The 19908-nt window shown below is 40.6% G+C and overlaps 1 protein-coding gene across 2 annotated transcripts in view; it reads right to left on the reverse strand.

Annotated features, from left to right (window-relative positions):
- LOC113169988 (protein argonaute-3) overlaps positions 1-19908 on the reverse strand; it is a 29268-nt gene that overhangs the window by 8289 nt on the left and 1071 nt on the right. Inside the window, exons 2-18 of one of the 2 annotated variants that reach the window (XM_026371821.1) lie at positions 10411-10582; positions 10099-10219; positions 9243-9451; positions 8219-8355; positions 6568-6702; positions 6365-6452; positions 5798-5945; positions 5474-5593; positions 4361-4504; positions 3367-3500; positions 2786-2970; positions 2314-2473; positions 2027-2117; positions 1691-1885; positions 1255-1389; positions 564-665; positions 108-307 (exon numbers count right to left, since the gene is read on the reverse strand). In XM_026371821.1, coding sequence (XP_026227606.1) covers positions 108-307; positions 564-665; positions 1255-1389; positions 1691-1885; positions 2027-2117; positions 2314-2473; positions 2786-2970; positions 3367-3500; positions 4361-4504; positions 5474-5593; positions 5798-5945; positions 6365-6452; positions 6568-6702; positions 8219-8355; positions 9243-9451; positions 10099-10219; positions 10411-10582 — 2476 coding nt within the window. The remainder of the gene's footprint in view (positions 1-107; positions 308-563; positions 666-1254; positions 1390-1690; positions 1886-2026; positions 2118-2313; positions 2474-2785; positions 2971-3366; positions 3501-4360; positions 4505-5473; positions 5594-5797; positions 5946-6364; positions 6453-6567; positions 6703-8218; positions 8356-9242; positions 9452-10098; positions 10220-10410; positions 10583-19908) is intronic. The other variant, XM_026371822.1, reaches the window with a different exon arrangement.

A 19908-nucleotide genomic window follows, 5' to 3' on the forward strand; every position in this document is an offset into this window, starting at 1 on the left:
TAATATAAATAAACTACTGTGAAAACACTTCATAACACTTCAGAGTTCAGGACCTTTACACCCAGAGGCAACAGAAGAGGCAAGAAGATCCTGTTAACTCTCCTCACCTATCATGTTCTTTGTCCACCAGATGGTAGCGGGCACGGAAGGCCACCAGGTGGGCGTAGTAGGCTGGCGCAGGGATGGAGACTGAGCGGGTACAGCGCACGTAGGTGTGGCACAACTGGTAGGTTAGCAGCTGGAACTCGTCAGCGGTGAAACAATTGTCATCCCACAGTACATGGTAGTGGGAGGGCCGACTGGTGCCCTGGACAATTAAATTATTTAGATTTTAGATTCATTACTTAATTGCTATTTTAATGTGACTGAGCAGAATTTACTAAGGAGAGCTCACGTAAAACAAAAACACAAAGCCTACCTAACTAAACTGAGACACAAAACATGTACAAAAACAAAAACAATACATGGCTCCACAAATGCACACAGTCTGTAGATATCAAGTGTGATGAAACACGGCTGAAAAAGAAAGCAGGCTGGGCAGAGAGGACAAGAATGGGTCTGACCTGTATTCCAGCGTGACTGCAGAGGTAAAAGTCAAACTCGTAGGGATGCGTGATGTCTGTATCAACAGTAGTACCAGCGGGAATGTTTCCACTACGTCCAACCTGAAGAAAACAATGTTATGGGTTAGTTAGTCTCTATTAATGATGTTTGACTCTGTTTCACCATAGAAGTAAAAACAGTTTGGCCATAAAATGTAAAATGCAGACGGACAGCAGCAAAAAAACAACCTTTAACACACTACGTCCTGCTAGGAATCAAAAATTCTAACTACTGAAAACAAACTAGTAGAATGGGACGACCCAGGCAAAGGTTTATCAAGTGCTTCCCAATCAACCAATTAAAAGCTCTATGCTCCAGAGAGCCTAATGCTCCAAATGAGAGCTGAAAATAAGGTTGTTACTAGCTGAGTCTTACTCTAGGGGCCTTGAGTGCCACTCCAGAGCTCTCAGTTTGCATTGGGCCCTAATGCTTTAATCGAATGTAATTACAGGGGTTAGGAGGGTGAACGGTCCAATTGACAACAAAGGGTAATTAAGGAAGCCCATTTTGAGTACTTAACTGTGCTGGCACAGAGCATTAAAAAAATGGACTAGCGTATAACACACTGTACTGACTTTAATAGGTACCATCCCCGTGTCATCCTTAATGAGTGTGTGTACACATTGGTGTTTGCGGCTGGTCGGGACTCACTCTCTCGTTCCGGTCGGCACAGAAGAGGCGTGTATGGTGGCGTTTTTGCACAACAATGTAGGTGATGCCTGGCTGGTACTCCTTCTCCAGGCTGATACAGGCCTCACGGATGGCCAGCAGCTCATAATACAGCACCTAAGGAACAACCAAAAATCAATAATTAAATTAACTATATTCTCTATGCACAGTACAGTCCTATCACATATGAATCTGTGTTTCCCTATAGGTCTACTGTGTAATACGTCTTCCCAATATTATCACAGTTTATATAGCAGAAACGTAACAGAAAACTATAGAATATGCATTTGAATTGACCTTCACAACATCACCAGTATCCTTCATCACAACGAAAAACTACCAACACGTACTGCCTCACTTCATAACCTCGACTTCGATTTATCTCAATTTAGAAAAAAACAAAAAACAAAAAGCTGACCTGTCTGAACTGGCCTTCTGAAACTCCATCCCTGTAGAAAATGATCCTGGTGGGCTTGTAGCGAGTTGACTTATAGAACTGAATGAGCAATTCCCGCACCATGGAGGCCAAGTCCTGGATGACCTCCTGCCTGGGCCTCTGGACCCGAACTGTGGCACAATACCTGCTGGGGTGGGCATCCATACTCCCTACCACCTGGGAAAGACAGAGGGGCAGCAGATGTAGGAGTTAGGGAGGAAATGGTGGCATATTGCAGGAAGAAGAAAATCATATGATAGAAATGCCAAGCAAGAAAGAGAAACAGCATGTAAGGTGGAGAATGAAGGAGACACTCACTGCTGCTATTGAAGGCTTCTTCCCATCTCCAGCAGGTGGATGCGTAACATCGGCTCCCAAGAAGATGACTGGCTGCTGAAATACTGATGGTCTGTTGATTAAGAGACACAGAAGTGAATTAGACTCCCGATATGATCAGATCATATCATGGCATTTGTGCAAATATCGTGTGTCTGTGAAGAACAGGTTTAACAATAAAACTGTTTTATTTTCTTACATCATAAGTCAGTAAAAAAAACAAGCATTACTGAAACACTGCCAGTCATGATGAGAGGAGAGTGACTGACCGTTGGTGAGGCACCAGGATATTGTTGATACCGCCCAGCTTCACATTGATCTTGAGGCAGAGGTTGGACAGGGTCTGAGGAGACGTCTTCACCACGTTCTTCACCTGAACACACTGGGTGGCCATGCCCAAGAGGGTGTCTCCCACACGCTTTACCTCCGCTATAGGTGGTTGGACAAAAGTTTGTTTAAAATGTTATCAAAGAAATTTAATCAATTAAATATGAACAATAGAAACAAGCAGTCATGCATACAAATCCAAGTCTGAGAAAAACGAGATATTGTACAGCAAGAGTGAAAAAAATAGTAGAGTGTGAAGTACACTCTTCTGCATGGCTATTTCATTCACATGCATTTTGGAAGCTAAGATGGACTGAATATCGAACCAGCACTTAGTCTGAGAACAACATTAGTGTTCACCACAACCAAATCTCTGGACATAATATCAGATTTATGTTTAAGCTGTCCTCTAACCGTAAACAGGAGTCTTTCCTGGCAGAATGACAATTATGAGCTGCAGTCCGGCATATGTGTTCTTCAGGTGTCTGAACATGGGCTCCACGCTGTCCGCTCCCTGGGCGTATTTACAGAAACATGGCTGTCCCTGAATAGGCATCCCAGCATCCTTAGAGATCTTACGTAGTTGGTCTGTGAAACCCCTACACGAGGAAGATGCAGGAGGGAAGGATAAAATGATAAGAAACATGAAATCACACATAGATTGTTATTTCTTTACTCCATAAAGAAGTTTGCAGTTTTTGGGGTATGAATTTAATATCTAGATAGGGCTTTGTACAATTCTACAGTTATTTTTAATGAATGTGCACTGTCCTTGGGTTTTAACTAGTATAAAGTATTAAATGAAAAAACTGCCAGGCCTACTGCAGAAACTGAGACAAAACTATACAAACCATATCATCTATGAACATTAGTACATATTAAATGTAAAAAAAGGCTAAAAAGATGTGGTTGCAATAATAATTTCAAAAATGTTTTTTAAACTTCCATCAATATACTTCGGTGCACACTGAATCTGAGAACTATAGTAGTCGTACTTCAAGATTTCTTCCCGACACTGCCTCTGTGTGGCGAAACAGGCAATGGCCCACATCTTGATCTCCACTCCTGTGTGGAACTGCTTTCCCCTCATGTCCCACACCCCATGGCTAGGCGTGGCTACAGTGCGGTTCTGAAACAACATCGCAGACTCACCACATGTACTCATGATTATGTGGACAAACACTCATACAAACATTCATACTGCTTGTACAGAATCAAGCTTGAGCAGGCAGAAAGTGCACAAGTGTGCACGCAGTCATACACACAAGCACACTACGAAAACCCACAAGAACCACGTACATTCTTCATCCACACCAACATGTATTAACGTTCACAATTCTACACAAATTCACACTGAAAAAAATAAAAGAACAAAAAAACATGCATTTACAAAAAGACTCAGCTCAGAGAAAACTTTCAAAACAACTAACCAAATAACCTTAAGTGCTACTACAGCGCTATTCAGACACACTGTGATGGAATTTGTAGTATGTAAGATGAAAACTGATGTGTGTAATGCTCAGTATAGTGTGACATGGTGTCATAGCTTCCAGATGTACAATAATAAAGGTGTGTCTCATCAGAGAAGAGAAAAAGATGTTAATCACACTGTGGCTCAGTCTCAATACATTACTTCTTTTGGAAACATCTCCATCAAATCTCTTCTTAGTTTTCAGTATGGAGGATCAGTTAGCATTATCTGCTATTATCAATTACAGGTCAATATAATTTTTATAATCAAAATAACCTTTGTGTCTGATTAAACAACACATGAAATTTGATAAAGGAAATGCCTTTATTTTCAAGGTGGAGTTAAAGTTTGCACTACTGAGACTGAACCACAAAAACAAGCCAAAACAGACAGACACCATAGAGTTCAAACAGAAGCCAATGAGTTAGTTCCCCTTAGAGACGGTGAAATAAAGGCTAATGAAGGGGAGAGCGTGTCAGACAAACAGAGAGAATGGGCATGATTTAAAGGAAGGGTACCATAAAGTGCTCTGTGCTCACCCTGCCGCCGTACTGCAGCATGGGGGCGGGTAGCACTCGCCCCGTCACGTGAGCCATCTCGTCGCGCACCTTGAACTGGAATTCCTGCACAAATGGGTCTGCCTCGTAGTTGGCACTGCGTACCTGCAAGGAAATGTGGTGGGAAAATTAGACACAAGGTCAGGTATGATCTCTACAATGCTCGCCACTGTGCCAGCTGCTTGTGTGACCACTGTTTAGACTTATGCTTGACTTAATGGGCCATTTCTATACTTTCTGGTTTATGTATGGGAATTAGTTATTTCTTTTATAGTACTTAATGCAATTACTCTTTCACATTTTTGTTAGTGGATAAGAAAAAAAATTTTAATAAGAATTTAGTGACATGCCACAAAATTCCCAGTATCCAAACCTAATCAAAATGACTTTAAGCACAGGGTACACGATCTGCCCAGTTGGCACGATATCCAGATATCTTATAGAATTTGTTATGTAGTTCTGACAGACACCGCTTGTTTAGTCCTTTTCTGTCTCTCAGTCTCTGCACTTCCATCCACACTACCCTGTCACTTTGAAGTAACAGTAACTCTAAATGAAAACACCATCACAGTAATGTCTACAATAATTTCCTTTAAACAAGTCCAGCCAGTTTGCTTCTGACTAAAGCGATAGGAATACCTGGTTTTAATAAGGTAACAACACATAATAAATGTTAAACTACTGTGGGTAGATCTGCCTCATCTTTTTTAAATGTGATGGATAAGGATGCAGACATGCCTGTGCTAACACTACAAAATAAGAATCTGGGTGAGGCAATGGCAACCAGCTGCTTATCCAAAAAGCTTATCCTGACAAGCGTACCAACACAGTCATTTCATAAAAACATTGTGTGGTACTATTCAAAAATACCACGTTGAAAACAACAGACAGCTGCATATAAAAATATTCCTAAAGGTTCTGTTAGGATTTTATTTTAATCATAAACAGTTTCTGGGTACAGGGACACCTGCTTCTCTCTGACTGACTGACCATGACCCACATCTTGTGGTATTAGTACCACACTAAATAGGAAACTTTCAACAATATATTAGGAAATACCAGACATCAACTCACCAGTCTGCTGATTTCCTCCTGTCTGTCAGGTGCAGAACGAGCTGTGGCTTTGATCATAGTGGAGGTCTGATTATCTGTCAGCTTCTTGATGCACCGTTGACCAGCTACAATGTTACACACCTGCAAGGATGCAAAGGTTTGAACGTACATTTGTAATTGTTTCAGTTACTTTCCTGCAACTGTCCTGTTTTATAGTTATGCAGTTGATGCAAAACTACACTTGGAAGCTGCCCAGCATAACATGCACTCCAGATTTCATCACACTTAGAGATATGTTTAATGTAAGTCTGCATAAAAGAGAAAAAGAGAATTATTTTCCCTCACCTCCAGGGGAAGATAGGTGTGTTTTTGCTCCTGGCCCACTTGTAGACAGGGCAAATGTGGGTATTTAAGCTGCAGGTTGTACTTCTCCCTGAAGTACTGGGCTACAGTACGCTCTACAGTCTGACCATTTTCTAACTGTAGAGGGAACCTGCAGAGGAAAAAAACCCATACTGTGTCAACAGAATGCTTAAAAGACATTTATTTTCCCATTAATTTGAAATATCATTAAATATTTTACTCATAACATTATAACAGTATATTGCCATAAGTATGATTCATCCATTTTGGTGGCTTTGTGGTGACAAAGCTATTTCAAAGATAAAACACATGGTGGTGAATGACTCTCAACTCTGATTAGCAGCCACACTGCTATTTTACCAAGGAATCGGATGACTAATGTTGACACATCGTTGTCACATAAGTCAGCTATTATGTTTTTTTTTGTTTGTTTGTTTTGGTTTTTTATAGTGAATCACATTTTAAGTGGTCCGTGTTTCCCACCCCCATTACAACCACACACTCCGCCTAGAGTCTCCTGTTCCCCTGCCAACATGCAGGCTGACTCACGTTTGATGGCTGGCAGGCCGGCGGGTCACATTGCAGACACGGTACTTCCTCCGCATGGTTCCACAGTGCGTCACCTCCACCTTCAAACCTGGTGAGTAATATTAAAGTGTTAAAGTAGTATTAAGAGCCCACTCTACCCCTCTACATCTTTATTCATCTTTAAAATATTTCCACATGTAGGCACACATTACATCCGACCTCACCTTTAATTTCTTTGGTGAATTTGACCCGATGCGAGTCTGTGAGAGGGCGAGGCTGCTCGTCTATGTTGTGGATATCCAGCACTTCACACATGAACTGGATGACCGGCTGGGCCTTGTAGAAGGCGGTGGCAGATACTGCAAGATATAGCAAGAATATTTTATCAAAATCTTTTTATAAAAGAAAAAAAAAAAAAGACAATTCTTTGTTCTCCCAATCTAATGTTGAAAAATGAATGAATGAAAGAAAAAAGACAAATTTATTGGGATTATGCTATTGTTTGCCATTGTGCAAGTGTGAGGGAAAATTATATGCTCTTAGTCATTCAGCCATTTAATAATAACAACAATATATTATGTTCTAGCATCAGATTGATACCCTGCTTCAAGTAACCAAGGTAATGCACAAGTACCAGATGAATTGTAACAAAGGCATGAATGCAATGTAGCTAATACGAAGCTCTTACAGAGGCTTATCACATAGTATTTGTGTTGTTAGCACAGACTGTGAAACAAAAAGTAATAGGAATGCCTAACAAAAGAAGAAGATGACTGCAAAGTAGACATACATTTACACCTCTGGTTCGACCCATGAGACATGGCAGCCTTTGAATACCGATACAAACTGACTTTATAACTGTCCTCCTAGTAGTCCTCTCTATGCAATGTGTTTTAAATTCTGTGTGTGGACGTGTCTATGAGCCAGTCATGTGTATATAAACGTATTTAAGTAGGCTTAATAGTCTGCTTTGCCAGTACATACTGAAGCCTTTGCAAATGCTCTGGAGTTGTAGTTTGTCCTGTGGACAAACTGGAGATCTCTGACAACAAACTGATTCCTGATGGCAGAGCGGGAAAACGAGACAAAAGAAAGAAGAAAGGGTACTATCGGAATAGCAAGAGAGGCTTCAAGCAATTGTAGGAAAACAAAGCTGTCTCAAGGAAATGCTCCACACAGCTACCCTCTTGACCCCAGCAACACCCACCAGTCTCACTCATGCAAGCACAACCACAAGCACACACACACACACATATAAAAAAACAAGCTGCCCTCTGTCTCCACAGCAACTGACTAGTCAATTCCCATCCAGCCAAGATCCCACCTTCCTCCAAGTTACTCTTAACACACGCTCTCTTGTCAGCACCACAGCCTTGGTATCCAGCAACTTCCTATAGTGTGCATATGGTGAAACACATTCTCTGACCTTTCTGTCGCGTATTTACCATAAATAATTGTTTGATAGCCTAATATAGTGGGCTACAATTCTGCTGAGAGGAAGGCCAACCTGAAGCAATTTACTGACAGATTATGAAAAATGCCTTGAAAGTATCCTGCACAGTGTGACATTTTATATATTATATTTATGTTAAATATAGCTATTCGATTTGCTGAAACATAACAAACTGATCATGTACAAATCTTTAAAAATAGCTCACGTCATTCCTATCTGTCTTTTAATTATTAAAATCTCATTTCCCCAGCTGTGACAGAGGAACAGAGAAAACAATTTCTGTGTGACTGTACAAGAGATAACTGGTTCACAAAGAAAACCTTGTGAATCTAGGACATATTTGAAGATTTTGAAATATAAAAGAATCTATCAGCAAACATAGTCCTTATTGTTTAGAAGGCAAGGTTAGGTTTGGGTCTTACCATCAATGTTAAGCATCATCTTCCACATGGCAGGACGCACAGACTGATGAAAGCCAAACCAAACCTCCCTCCCACCACCCAAGGGATGATCATAGCCCTCAGGAGCTGAGAAGAAGGATCGACCCACCGGAGTGTACCTAGATGGAACAAAATGACAAGCATAAGAAAAGAGCAAAGAGAATAAAAAGGATAAGATATGAGAAAGTCACAATATTCAGGCAAAATGCAAAGGAGGGGAACGTGGGGCAAGTAGAAAAGGACATAGGAGATGAGATGAAATGTAAGATTAGTTGACACATCCTGAATTGAGAATGTAGGTCAATATTTGCTCATACGATGTTGCATTCAGCTGCTCTTCAATACAGCCTGAAACTACATCAGTGAAATGAGAGGGTGGTGAAACTGGCTGAACCCATCGACCTCTTATTACTCTGCCCAAGAGACACATTAATACTTGTACATGTGCAACATTTTTCTGTGTGTGTGTTGGATTGACAATGTGTCAAGATGCCAATGTAATACTGTGCTCCCGGCACCTGCGAGCAGAGCTAAATGAAAGGTGTCGATATAAGCCCTTTTTAATAATGCTCGGAAAAAAGATTTTCATTAAAGCACTATGCTGGTGCTGCGACTTAGGAATCAAGTGATATCGAGTGGAGGATGGTATGAGGTCAAGTTTGGCACTAGGTGAGAACCCATGTAAGCTGTGTTTGATTTCCGTTCCCCAGAGAGCTCATATTGGTTCCAGTACGACAAAACAAATATAGAGTATTTACTATAGTTATCAGAGAGATCTGTTCTAACACTGCCTTTCATTTTTCATGTTTGGTGCTGAAGATGGAGGTGCAAGAAGCAGTTAGGGATATTTTAATGGGGAGCCGTTTAAAGATCATCTTCATTCTCATCATCTTCTAATACTGTTGATAATTAATGGGCTATTTAGTTCTGCAATTATCATGAAAAGAGAGAATCGGGGCATTTATAAAAGAAAAAGAAAAGACCACACAAAACATCAGCAGCTCACTTCATTGAGGGTAGGTGCCGCAGCACGACGTCAACAGCATGTACAGGGTTGGTGCTGATGGGCTTGTCCAGCTCCAGAGGCTCAGGCATGCTGCGGCCAGTCAGCACCTCATGGAGCATGTGCCAGCTGACCAGAGATACAAACTTGATGGAAACTTTGAAGGGCCGATCTTTCCCTCCCTCACCTGGTAGAGTGACGTCCAGATCCACCTTTGGGGACGGATGACAATGAGAGAGCAAGACAGCACAGAGAGGGTTAGATCACTTACTGAGGGTTGGTTTCAAATGGTGCTTAAGTTTTTATGTACTTGTGTGCGTGTGTCTGCATCTATTTAGCCCGTGTGTGTACTGTGGGAAATTAACATATTAAGTCAAAAACTGTGTTGATTCTCATTTCTTCCTGATCCTTAAGTTTGAATGAAAGGGTGCTTAGTGAAATAAGGATTACTGTTCTTGCTCATTGGTAGAATATGGAGAGGAAAGTTACTTAAGGAAAGCTTTTAAGGAAATTAACAAAGACAGATCAGGATTAATGATTAACACCTGAAATGTTTTGTTGCCCAAGTCAGCAGAGGGTGTTGTCCTTTTATCCTGTGACAGTATAAACGCTAGTTGTTTGGAGATCCTTGTCAGGGAATAACCAACACTGGAGTCGCATTCTTCCCTCCATACTTGATGAATTATAAAGATCTGACTCAACTTATTTCAGAAGTTTCACACCAGTACTGTACAGCATGTTTCAGTTAGTTTTGTGTGTATGTAGAGAGCACACATGGTTTGCATTCAGGCAGCACTGGAGAAAAGCAATGCTGAAATATTGTGTGTTTGTACTTGTCAGTATTTTTTTGCCAGCTCACCCCTGTAGGTGCCACAGGCAGTGGGTTAGCTGTGTACAGGCTCTTCTTTCCATCATAAACCGGCCTGCGATCCCCAAAGATTGTCACCTTGAAGTGCTGCACCATAGAGTCAACCACCTCCCTGCACAACGCATACAACAGTTTTAAAGCTTCATAAATAATTAAAATATAACAAAACCAATTATTAGTTAATCCAACTGTGAAATAAATGGTCCCTGATTTACCAAATAATATCTGTATATTGTAATATTCTGTATGGTAAGACATTAAAACTAGGAAAAGTTTCTAAGACAGACAGAGGGATCATCCTACCTGTTGACTCTCCGTGGGCACTTGTCAGGCTTGATGTCCACCTCGTAGAGGTAGACATCCATTTTGGGGATCTCCACCTGGAAGCAGTTGGCCAGCAGCTTGATGGGCTTCCCCATGGTGCCATAGCCAGGCCGCCGTGGCATGGAGAACAGGGACTGGGCCCCAACGGCTCCTGAGAGGAGAACAAGGAGCGGAGGATAAACAAAAATAAAACTTGATGATTCAGTTCATTCAGCGTGCAAATGTGTTAGATACATGCAATAAACTTAAACTGTAGTGATGCAGGTCAAAATGAAAACTATGCTGCTGCAGCTGATTTCAAAGGCTGTAGGGTTTCTCTGTATATCAACTACCAGGTCAGTGGTTTGTCAGTGGCAACACATTCCCAATGATGGGTAAAGGGAAGCAGTGAAATTGCAAATGTCAAGATAAAGCTATATAGGAACATCAAGAATAAACACATCTGACTTTGATATTTTAAACATTAAATGCACACATAACACACACATTGATCTAAGAGGACTAAGAGATATAGACAATAAAAATGTATCAGGGGAATAAAGAGAAGATGAAAATGTCCAATACACACCTATGATGAAAAAATAAATAAACACAGCCTGTAAACTTGACACGTGCATGAACATTTCATGGTGCACCAACTCCACAACATGGACCAACATGTATTCCAAAACACATGTGACTCAGCTGCATTTACCACATATGCAACCTCTCAGTAAACAACAGAATGTGCAGTTACTGGCAAATAAAGCAGTCTTGATTAAAAGTAATTTCATCAATTCATTCATCCATATAATTCCATAAGCCATAAAACTATAATATGTTAACTGTTCATTTGAATTGGTTAGAGTGAGTTTCTACTATTTAACTATTTAATTTCACTATGGAGGAAATAAAAAATGTGGCCCTATTTCTTCCTATTGACTATACAATTATCTTGATTCATTTTATTATTTGATTGTGTAGTCAAAAGGCAATGCTTAATAATTCCACAGGAAAGAAACTGTTTAACATTAATTACTGTTAATTTTCTACTATTCGCTACTGACTGCAGAACATGTGTTTGACTTTCTATTACACATATATGTTCTAAAAATGGTATTACTCCGTAAGCATACACACACACACACACACACACACACACACACTCGCAAACAAAGACCATGAGATGTCTTACAAATGAGTCACTTTGATCCACAAACAGTGAGCTCTGTTCAACTTACTATGGCACATTCATGTCAGTGCTATTTTTGGGTCTGCTGAGTCTTACCCTCAACATCATACTTTAGAAAACTGTTTTGTTGGCAATACAATATTTAGATTAAACTTATTTCACTTACTGTATGACTGTGCATTTTGTCATTGTTATACAACCACCATCATTACACAAAAACTCACATTAATCTCAATCATTTGCCAGGAAAGTCTTGCTTTGTTATTGCCCCCTCCAGCCCCCACGGTCTTTTGTTTTTCCAATTTTACTCAACTGTCTCATTCTGTCTCCACAGCCATAAGCCTGGTGCTCTCCTGTGTCTACCAAAAAACTGCCCCAGATGTGTCACTGATAAATGACATTCGTGGCTGAGCGTGATTCATCACCGATTTGACTCATAGGCTTGCACATGTGTGGGTGATATTGGTGTTGAGGGGCCTGCTGAGGGGAAGTTCATCAAAACCTCCTTAGGACAGAGTAACAAAACAAAATGCTTCTGTGAGGTAACTGCACATAATATGATGAAGCCTCTTTGTTTACAGTTCACACTATGTTTCTGCCTTGCTATTTTCAGTTTCACTTCTGGGGTGCTGTGAGGTGTAGAGTGTAGGCCCAGTGTCTGAAATAGGCTGCTGTGATAAAATAATGGAAAAGACAGGGAGGTTTGAAATCCCTGCCACAGCTGTTCTCACATAAAACTATATGGACACAAAATATTTGTAATGGTAATTTCTTTGGGACTCTTAGTGAACCTTCTGAGGAAAGCTCAATTTCACACACACACACACACACACAACAGTGACAAAAACAAAAAAGACATATTAGTCCATCACTTTTTATGTCAAGGATTCTGTCAATTTTAGGATAGAACTCATTTAAGAAGTGCTTGGTACTACTTATTGCACTTCTGTGCTATAAGTAATGTGATTTTCTTGGTGAGGTTGGCAAATAGGAGGAGAATAGTAGGGAGTGGTAGGATTAGAGAATGGGAAGAGTTAGTGTTTTCCGGCTTTCATCTGCTTCTTGGTCTCAGTACTGGCTTCTATTCAGCATGAGTCACAGAGCCGCCACAGGCAGAGAAACACAGCTGAGCATCATGTTTCTGGACTTAACAGTGGATGATCTGCAGTAGCAGTGATGAGATCTTAAAGTAAGAAAAAAATAAACTTAAAACAAATGAACTAAGAAATACCAGGCATTTTGGTACTCCACCCACTTGTGCAAACAGACAAACACAAAGTCATTTGGTTTCACTTTTGTAAGAAACCAACACCAACAGACTTACAGCAATTTGGAGCTGTGACACTGCACAGCCACGCTGAATGAGTGGGTTTATGTTTCCCTATATTACACAGGGTTCTGGTATTTTGCACACACGCTCTGATGTTTTTTATAACAGCTGCACACACTGCACAACTGCTATCAATTTTTTTACAGTCAAACATACAAATTATTCCTGACACAGCACAATCTCCAAGGCCAAATCTCAAAAAAGTGCCAGAATGTACTGACTACCCTACCACCCGTAGTCATGACTTGTGTTTGACTGGTGGTAATCTGACAAGATGCAAACAGCCAGAAATGTAAACAAGTTGTGTGGGTCTAATCAAAACACAGGCCCCCGTCCCCATGATATTTGGCTGGACTGTCTCTGCATTCTTTAGCTTCCTGTGAATCCTGCTGATTATGAGGGACCTCTGGATGATTCTATCATTTGTAGAAATGCTTTGAGACATTTTACATCGACGTTCCCTCTGAAGTGTTTGTTACAAAGAGACTATTAAAATTCCTTTTAAAACAAAAGTCACTTCACTTGGTGAAAGTGTAGAAAAAATAGGTTGCTTATGACAATTCACATTTTTCTTTTTTCCAAAACCAGATACACGTCGGGAAACATGCAGAAGTTAAAATTCTACCCAGCAAGTCATATAGATGTGGTTTGACTAGCCAAGCTGGCCCAATCACTCAGCACTATGAGACACCTCCTTCTTATTTGTCCATCTACGAAGCTGCATATCTCTGTTCCTTCCACAAAGAGTCATAACACATTGGCTTGTCCACCACAGCGAGGGGGCTTCAGACAGGGAAGTCTAACTGTCAAGCTGGGGATGGAGGTACAGGACTGGGAAAGAAGTGTACATCAGTTTCAAGCATCTACAGACTTCAGGAGTGAGTAATCTGTCCCGTACTTACCCACTGCTGCCAGCAGTAAAAGAGATTTCACATTTATATAAGCAATGTCATTGCAATGTGGTGCCTTGAGTGAGACCTTAACTGACAAAATGGCAATTCTCTCTTTTTGCTAGGTGTATGGGAAGCTGCACAACCCCAAGCACACAAAAATATTTGTGTGACTTTATAGGAACATCCAGCCTTTGCAAGACTAAACACAGAACACTAATCAAGAACTTGTCAGAGACATAGTGACCTTTACTGCCAATAGGTGACATGTTATAGTTAAAAAACTCAACCACAAACCAGTCATAGTCAGTCACATAAAACGTTTATTGACTCTTTGTACGGTGAGTGTATGGGTTCAAGGAAACCACTTGTTGAGTTGGAAAATGCTGTGCTGTGTGTGCGCATGTGCTCTTTCAGATAATTACAGGAAGGACATGCTTTAACAAACAGAGGAGAGAAGATTTATTCTTACCGTTTTCAATTAGTATGTTTCTCATTTCCTAACTCTGTACATTCAGATGGTAATAGACAACAAAGAAGGATAAGGTCTTTTCAGACATGAATAAAAAGTCTATTAGCGTACTTTAGTAAAACTGCAAAAGCTCTGTAGTGTGGATGAACTTGCCACTCAAGGCCGGGGTCTATTGCATCCTGCAGAAAGAAAAGCTCAAGTGTCCTTGTTGTGTTTTACTGTACAGCCAACCACTGATTCTATCATTTTGATGTCATTCTGGCATCACTACACATGCTTCAATGGGCTACCTGCAGAAGATCTTTCTGCACATTAAATATTTTATTCATTTATTTCCTTCCATTTACTGCTACTGAAAAATTAACAGTTCTAAAAATAAGTCTCAGGCCCAAAGGCAGTCTGGGAAGGAATTATCACTTAATATGAGGGATTATCACAGGTAAAAAAAAAAAGATCTTAATCTGAATAGAGCCATGTTCACAGTTATATCTTATATCATATTAGTTTAATAATAATTTTCTTTTTTTTCTTTTTTTTTTTTTTTTTGGTGCAGCAGATATTCAGCAGCAGTTAATATGTATACTATTTTACATCTTTAAAGAGATACACTGTCCAAAATCTATTTTTGATAAACAACGTCTTGTTGTCTAGTTTCTTTATTTTGTTCACATTTATGTCACTTACTCCTATGGTAAGGTGGTTTCGTAGCAGAAATACAGCATCTAGACTATGCCTACGAGACATCCAAATACTCCTATTTCTTCATATTAATTCGACTAAATGTTGCTGAACACACAGCTTCAGTTTTCGGGTGGTGCACTGTGTTGATTTTATGTGCCACTTGTGTGGTTAGCCGGAAACCTGACATTTGAATATATTCCGCCACTTTTTGTTGGCATATCAGTCTTGCACAGGTCAAAAGGCAACATATCATACACAATTAACTGTGATGTCTTTGTTAGCAATTAATATTTTGCAGAAATATCTCAGCAATGTGATTATGTTCCACTCTGCTGCTTTGCAACACAACACAGTCACACAGTACCACATTAGGCTGGGAGCCAGAATAACTGGATAGCGAGAAGCTGCACTGACATCCAGTCCCCAGTGACCCCCTCAGCCACACACCCCCAGTACACAAACGTCCACCCTGCTAACGACTGCACATGTCCACACATACTGGCCCACACACCAGCACACATACACACACAATACAGCTGTTGTGTTCCTAATCCAGAGAGGCCTGAGCTGTGGGAACAGTGCGAGTGCTCAGTGGCAAGGCACAATGGCGTCAGTCACAGCAGGCAGAACCTAGAATCGCACACACGTATACAGACGCACACAAAAAAGACTAATAGTTGGCAAGGAAGGGATGGTGCTCGTCACACATGGCCAGACTCCTCCTTCCTATTCCCCTCATCAACCTCAAGTGTTGCATCTGGCACCCATGGGAGTCAATGCTACTCTCTGCCACAGATAAACAGCGGCAGGCAGCCACATACTGACACTTTGACGAGGGCTTGGTCAGTCACAACAACATGCTAAAATGTTGAAATCCCCTCAAGGCCAGTCTGAGGAAGAGTGACAGTGAAGAAGTGTACATAACATGGAAATAATTTGGTAGAGAGTGAAGGGGTGGGGGGGGGGGTTTGGGATACAAATGATTGAGTTTAACAGTCATCTCTAGTAAAAAGTCAGTTCTGACTCAGTAACATTACGGAAGTCATCAGTCTTACTGGAACAGGTAGGTGATGGATGGACACACATATACATTTTGTATAAATTACTTTTCCCTCATATACACAAAGTACTCGCTTTGTAAAATGGACCAGTAGATTGTACTTGGGCATTTTAAATAGAGCCCTGTGTTCATAGTCGTGCTAGTACAGCCTGAGTGGAATAGAGGATAAGGGTTGTTGACATTTTATGTTGACTTGGGCAAGATGACTGACAGTTTACCTCAATTCAAACAAATTAATGCTTTGATTACAGCAACTGTCATGTCACTGTCTTATTAGGAAAGGATGAGACTTTTTACAATGCTGTGATGGTTCCTTTAAATGTGACAAAACATATTTGTTAGTGAACTCTCTATTATCAATCCATATTTAGGAAGAACTGAAAATAATATTCCCAATAAAGATATTTTCTCTCAGCTACTGATAAACAGAGATTTCAGTATGTCTTGCACTGAGCCCCCTAACAAAACACCAGACATTTCCGTATAATTCCCTCTCTTCCTGTCCACAATCTTAAATGAGCCCCTTGCAACTGCCCCAAAAAACAGATCTCAGAAATGGGAAGGCAGATGGAGGAGGAGGTTGAAAAAAAAAAGGTTGATTTCACTGTCCTGGCCTCTTATCTTTGACACAAACTCCAGTTTTTCCTCCCCCTCTTACTTTTCATCTATGCTTCCCCTCATACGCAACAAGTTTTCCCTACACTCTGATAGGAGCATGTGTCAGCAAAGACAGCTGGACATGAGAAAGGCATATTGCAGATAGGTCCTCAGCATTCACAACACATTAAATACAACATAGAAAATGTATTTAGACAGCAAGAATTCACTTGTTGGTGTACATATATTGCATGAATGGAGTAAAAAACAATAGTGTTTCTTTCTTATTAAGGGAGCATGTAGAGGAGCAAGCAGAAGAAAAACATGATAATAATTCATGAATGGAAATTTAACATCTACCAGCCCCTGCTGTTAGATTCAGATGCTATGCTGGATTTTAACTTAAAAATATTAAATGCCAAAAAATTACAAAACAGTACAGAACTGCAATAGTTCAAAACTACCCAAAATGGGAAGTATGAAAGTATTCAATACAATGGTACTGGAAACACAGCCCAGATCCCATGCCAAGAAAAAATTTAAAAAAATAAAAGCACATGAAAAATTCTAAGGGGGGTTAAAAGGGAAGACTAGTTTTCTCCAGAAAAATAAAACTAAGAATAAATCTCTCTCTAATACAATCAGTCCACAGAGCAATGGCAAACTGCCTTCTCCATAGAAACCTACAACAATATCCCAATAGATGGCCTTATGGGTGGCTGGGGTTGCAGACGGGGCTAATCTATTATCAATGGGCTGCTTGAATGAACTGAGTATTATGAGGAGAGACTGCAAATCAAGTACTAAGCCCTCCCTCAAAGCCGATCCCACTGTCTGTACAAAATCCACAGAGAGCCAACCTACAAGAAGAATGACAGGGAAGGCAGAGTTTCCCACTGAGGCACAGAAAGGGAAATAGAAGCAGTTACCAAGGAAAGGAAAGCAGGGGGGGTGGAAACTGTCTGTGAATCAAAAAAAGAGCGGGAAACACAGAAGTGACAAGAAGAAGAGAGGACAAAAGTGTGTGTGGTTGGGGAGGGGGCAATATGGCCAGAAGAACCGAACAAACAAACAGAAAGTAAGCACATTTCAGTCCCCAGAGCTTCTTCATCTAACTAATATTATTCCTCTTAAGCGTTGTGTGCATAGACAGCAAAAACCCACCTCCACCAGGACTGCCTTTCAAACCAAGCTGAGTCATCTCCAGCCAACTCAAAGCCCACCTGGCTGTACAGCGTAGTGTAACAGGTGGAGGATGGGGGAAACCCCCGTCTCCGCTTTATTGTATGTGCCATCTCATTGTCTTCCAGTAAACTGCGTCTTTCAATCATCATGTCATGTACATTTGTGTGTACAGTTGTTATCACTCTAATTAGTTTGTATAGACAACAAAAAAAAAAAGTAGACGTGATGGGTGCAGTAGATGGTCACACGTTAGTCATCCATACTGCTGAGTGAAGATATGAGTGACAATATGATTAAAAGTATATTTGAATATTTGGAGTGTTACACGTGTTACACATCACCTTTCTTGGTGAATGACCACCTGACACCACTGCCATATATGCAAGGTAAATATTAAGTCGGCAAACTTAGCACAATGCCACAAAACACAAGGAAACATCTCATCAGACTCAAAGAAAGCAAATAAGCCCTTTTCGGACCAATGTCAACTTTTTCCCTTAAATGTAGACCTGCCACTGAAAGTGACATGACTTACAATAACTGTCTGCAAGTCAAAATATTATAACAAAATGTGAATCTCTCAATTTAAGGCTGAATATATATAAAAGTCTATGTCTGAGAATGTTGTCTAGTTTCTCCTTTACAATTGAGCCATAATGTAACATCACATCAATATCAAGAGACAAGCTGTTTGTGAGCATACCACAGGGTTAGCACATCAAAATGGATTTGATTTGCTTAGGTCTCAAAAGCCTTGCACTCATTATATTCCTAGTTCTAATCTCACCATAGCCAAGGTTTCCATGCCACATGTGTTGCTGCTCAGACTAGTGGAGAGAAGAGGGACTGTGTAACAGGCCGAGCAATCAATTTGCATTTTCTCACGACACTCTCCGGACCACTGCCTGTCTGAGGAAGGCTCCCCTTTTAATCATTCACCCAAACACAGGGCTCACTGGTTGGTCTGTGGTGGTTAGTGATATAGAATCGTGGACCAACCTTCACAGCATAAGGATTTTGCAGCAAGTTTCACGTGCATGCCACGAAATAACAGTAAAAGTTGCATCGGACTGCATTAATGCATTAATGCCTTCCAAAGTAAAACGCGCACACTCTTTAACACACTTAACATAAGGCTGGCCAGCAGTTTACTCCACAACAAAATTGCATCTCAGTTGTACTCTGCCTGCTGCAGAATACTGAGCTGAAAGCAATCACCAACACACTCCTGGGAGGGACGAAGTCCGTTTGTTCTGGCATCCATTCTGATACAGACACAACTTAAGTTGAACCACTAACTAACAGTGTGTTTAAGAACTATTTCTCCCACTTCTGAGAATAATGTCAACCCTTATCATTTTATCTGAGAACACATCACATTTAATCTACTTCAGTGTATAATTTGGACTTTATGTGCACACCTGGCCCATCAGAGACATAACTATTTCAGTCTGTCTGTACTGTAGGTGCTTGGTTACTTGGAAAACACCCCAAGGTCCCTTTTGATTTGATTGAAGTGCTGGGAGATGTCCCAACTGAGATGAGCTGAGAAACTCATGGGACAGTACAGCAAAGAGGGATCTCCTCTTGAGCAGGAGGGGCTGGATTGAGGACCAACTGCTGTATCATATATCACTGGCGGATCCAGAGTACCTGGCATTGGGTTTACAGACACATAAGAGGAAAGCTTCCGTTACAGCTGAGACAAAGCCAGGTGGTTCGGACAGTTTAACTGCCACTATGACCAAGAAAGAGGCAGTTTACTGGTCGTGGGCTAGGCTGCAGAAATAGATGGAAATTTGCAGCGTTACATGATGTCACTGCTGCTGATTAACAATAACAAGACAGTCTAGTTTATAGACAGAAACATGGATATGGATATGTTTTACTTACACCCAGTTTGCTCCACAACAACCAAAGATCCTGTTAATGTTTCTAATAAAAATAATTCTCTAATAATAAACTCCAGCAGGAAATGTAAATCATGTTAAATCTTAGGCTGCAAGTCGATCTGGGGTCAGTGGGTGATATTGATATTGGGGTTTGTTGTGTAAACTACAACAGCCACATATTTTACATATGGGTTAAAAG

Source organism: Anabas testudineus, chromosome 16 (assembly GCF_900324465.2).
Source record: "Anabas testudineus chromosome 16, fAnaTes1.2, whole genome shotgun sequence".
NCBI lineage: Eukaryota > Metazoa > Chordata > Actinopteri > Anabantiformes > Anabantidae > Anabas > Anabas testudineus.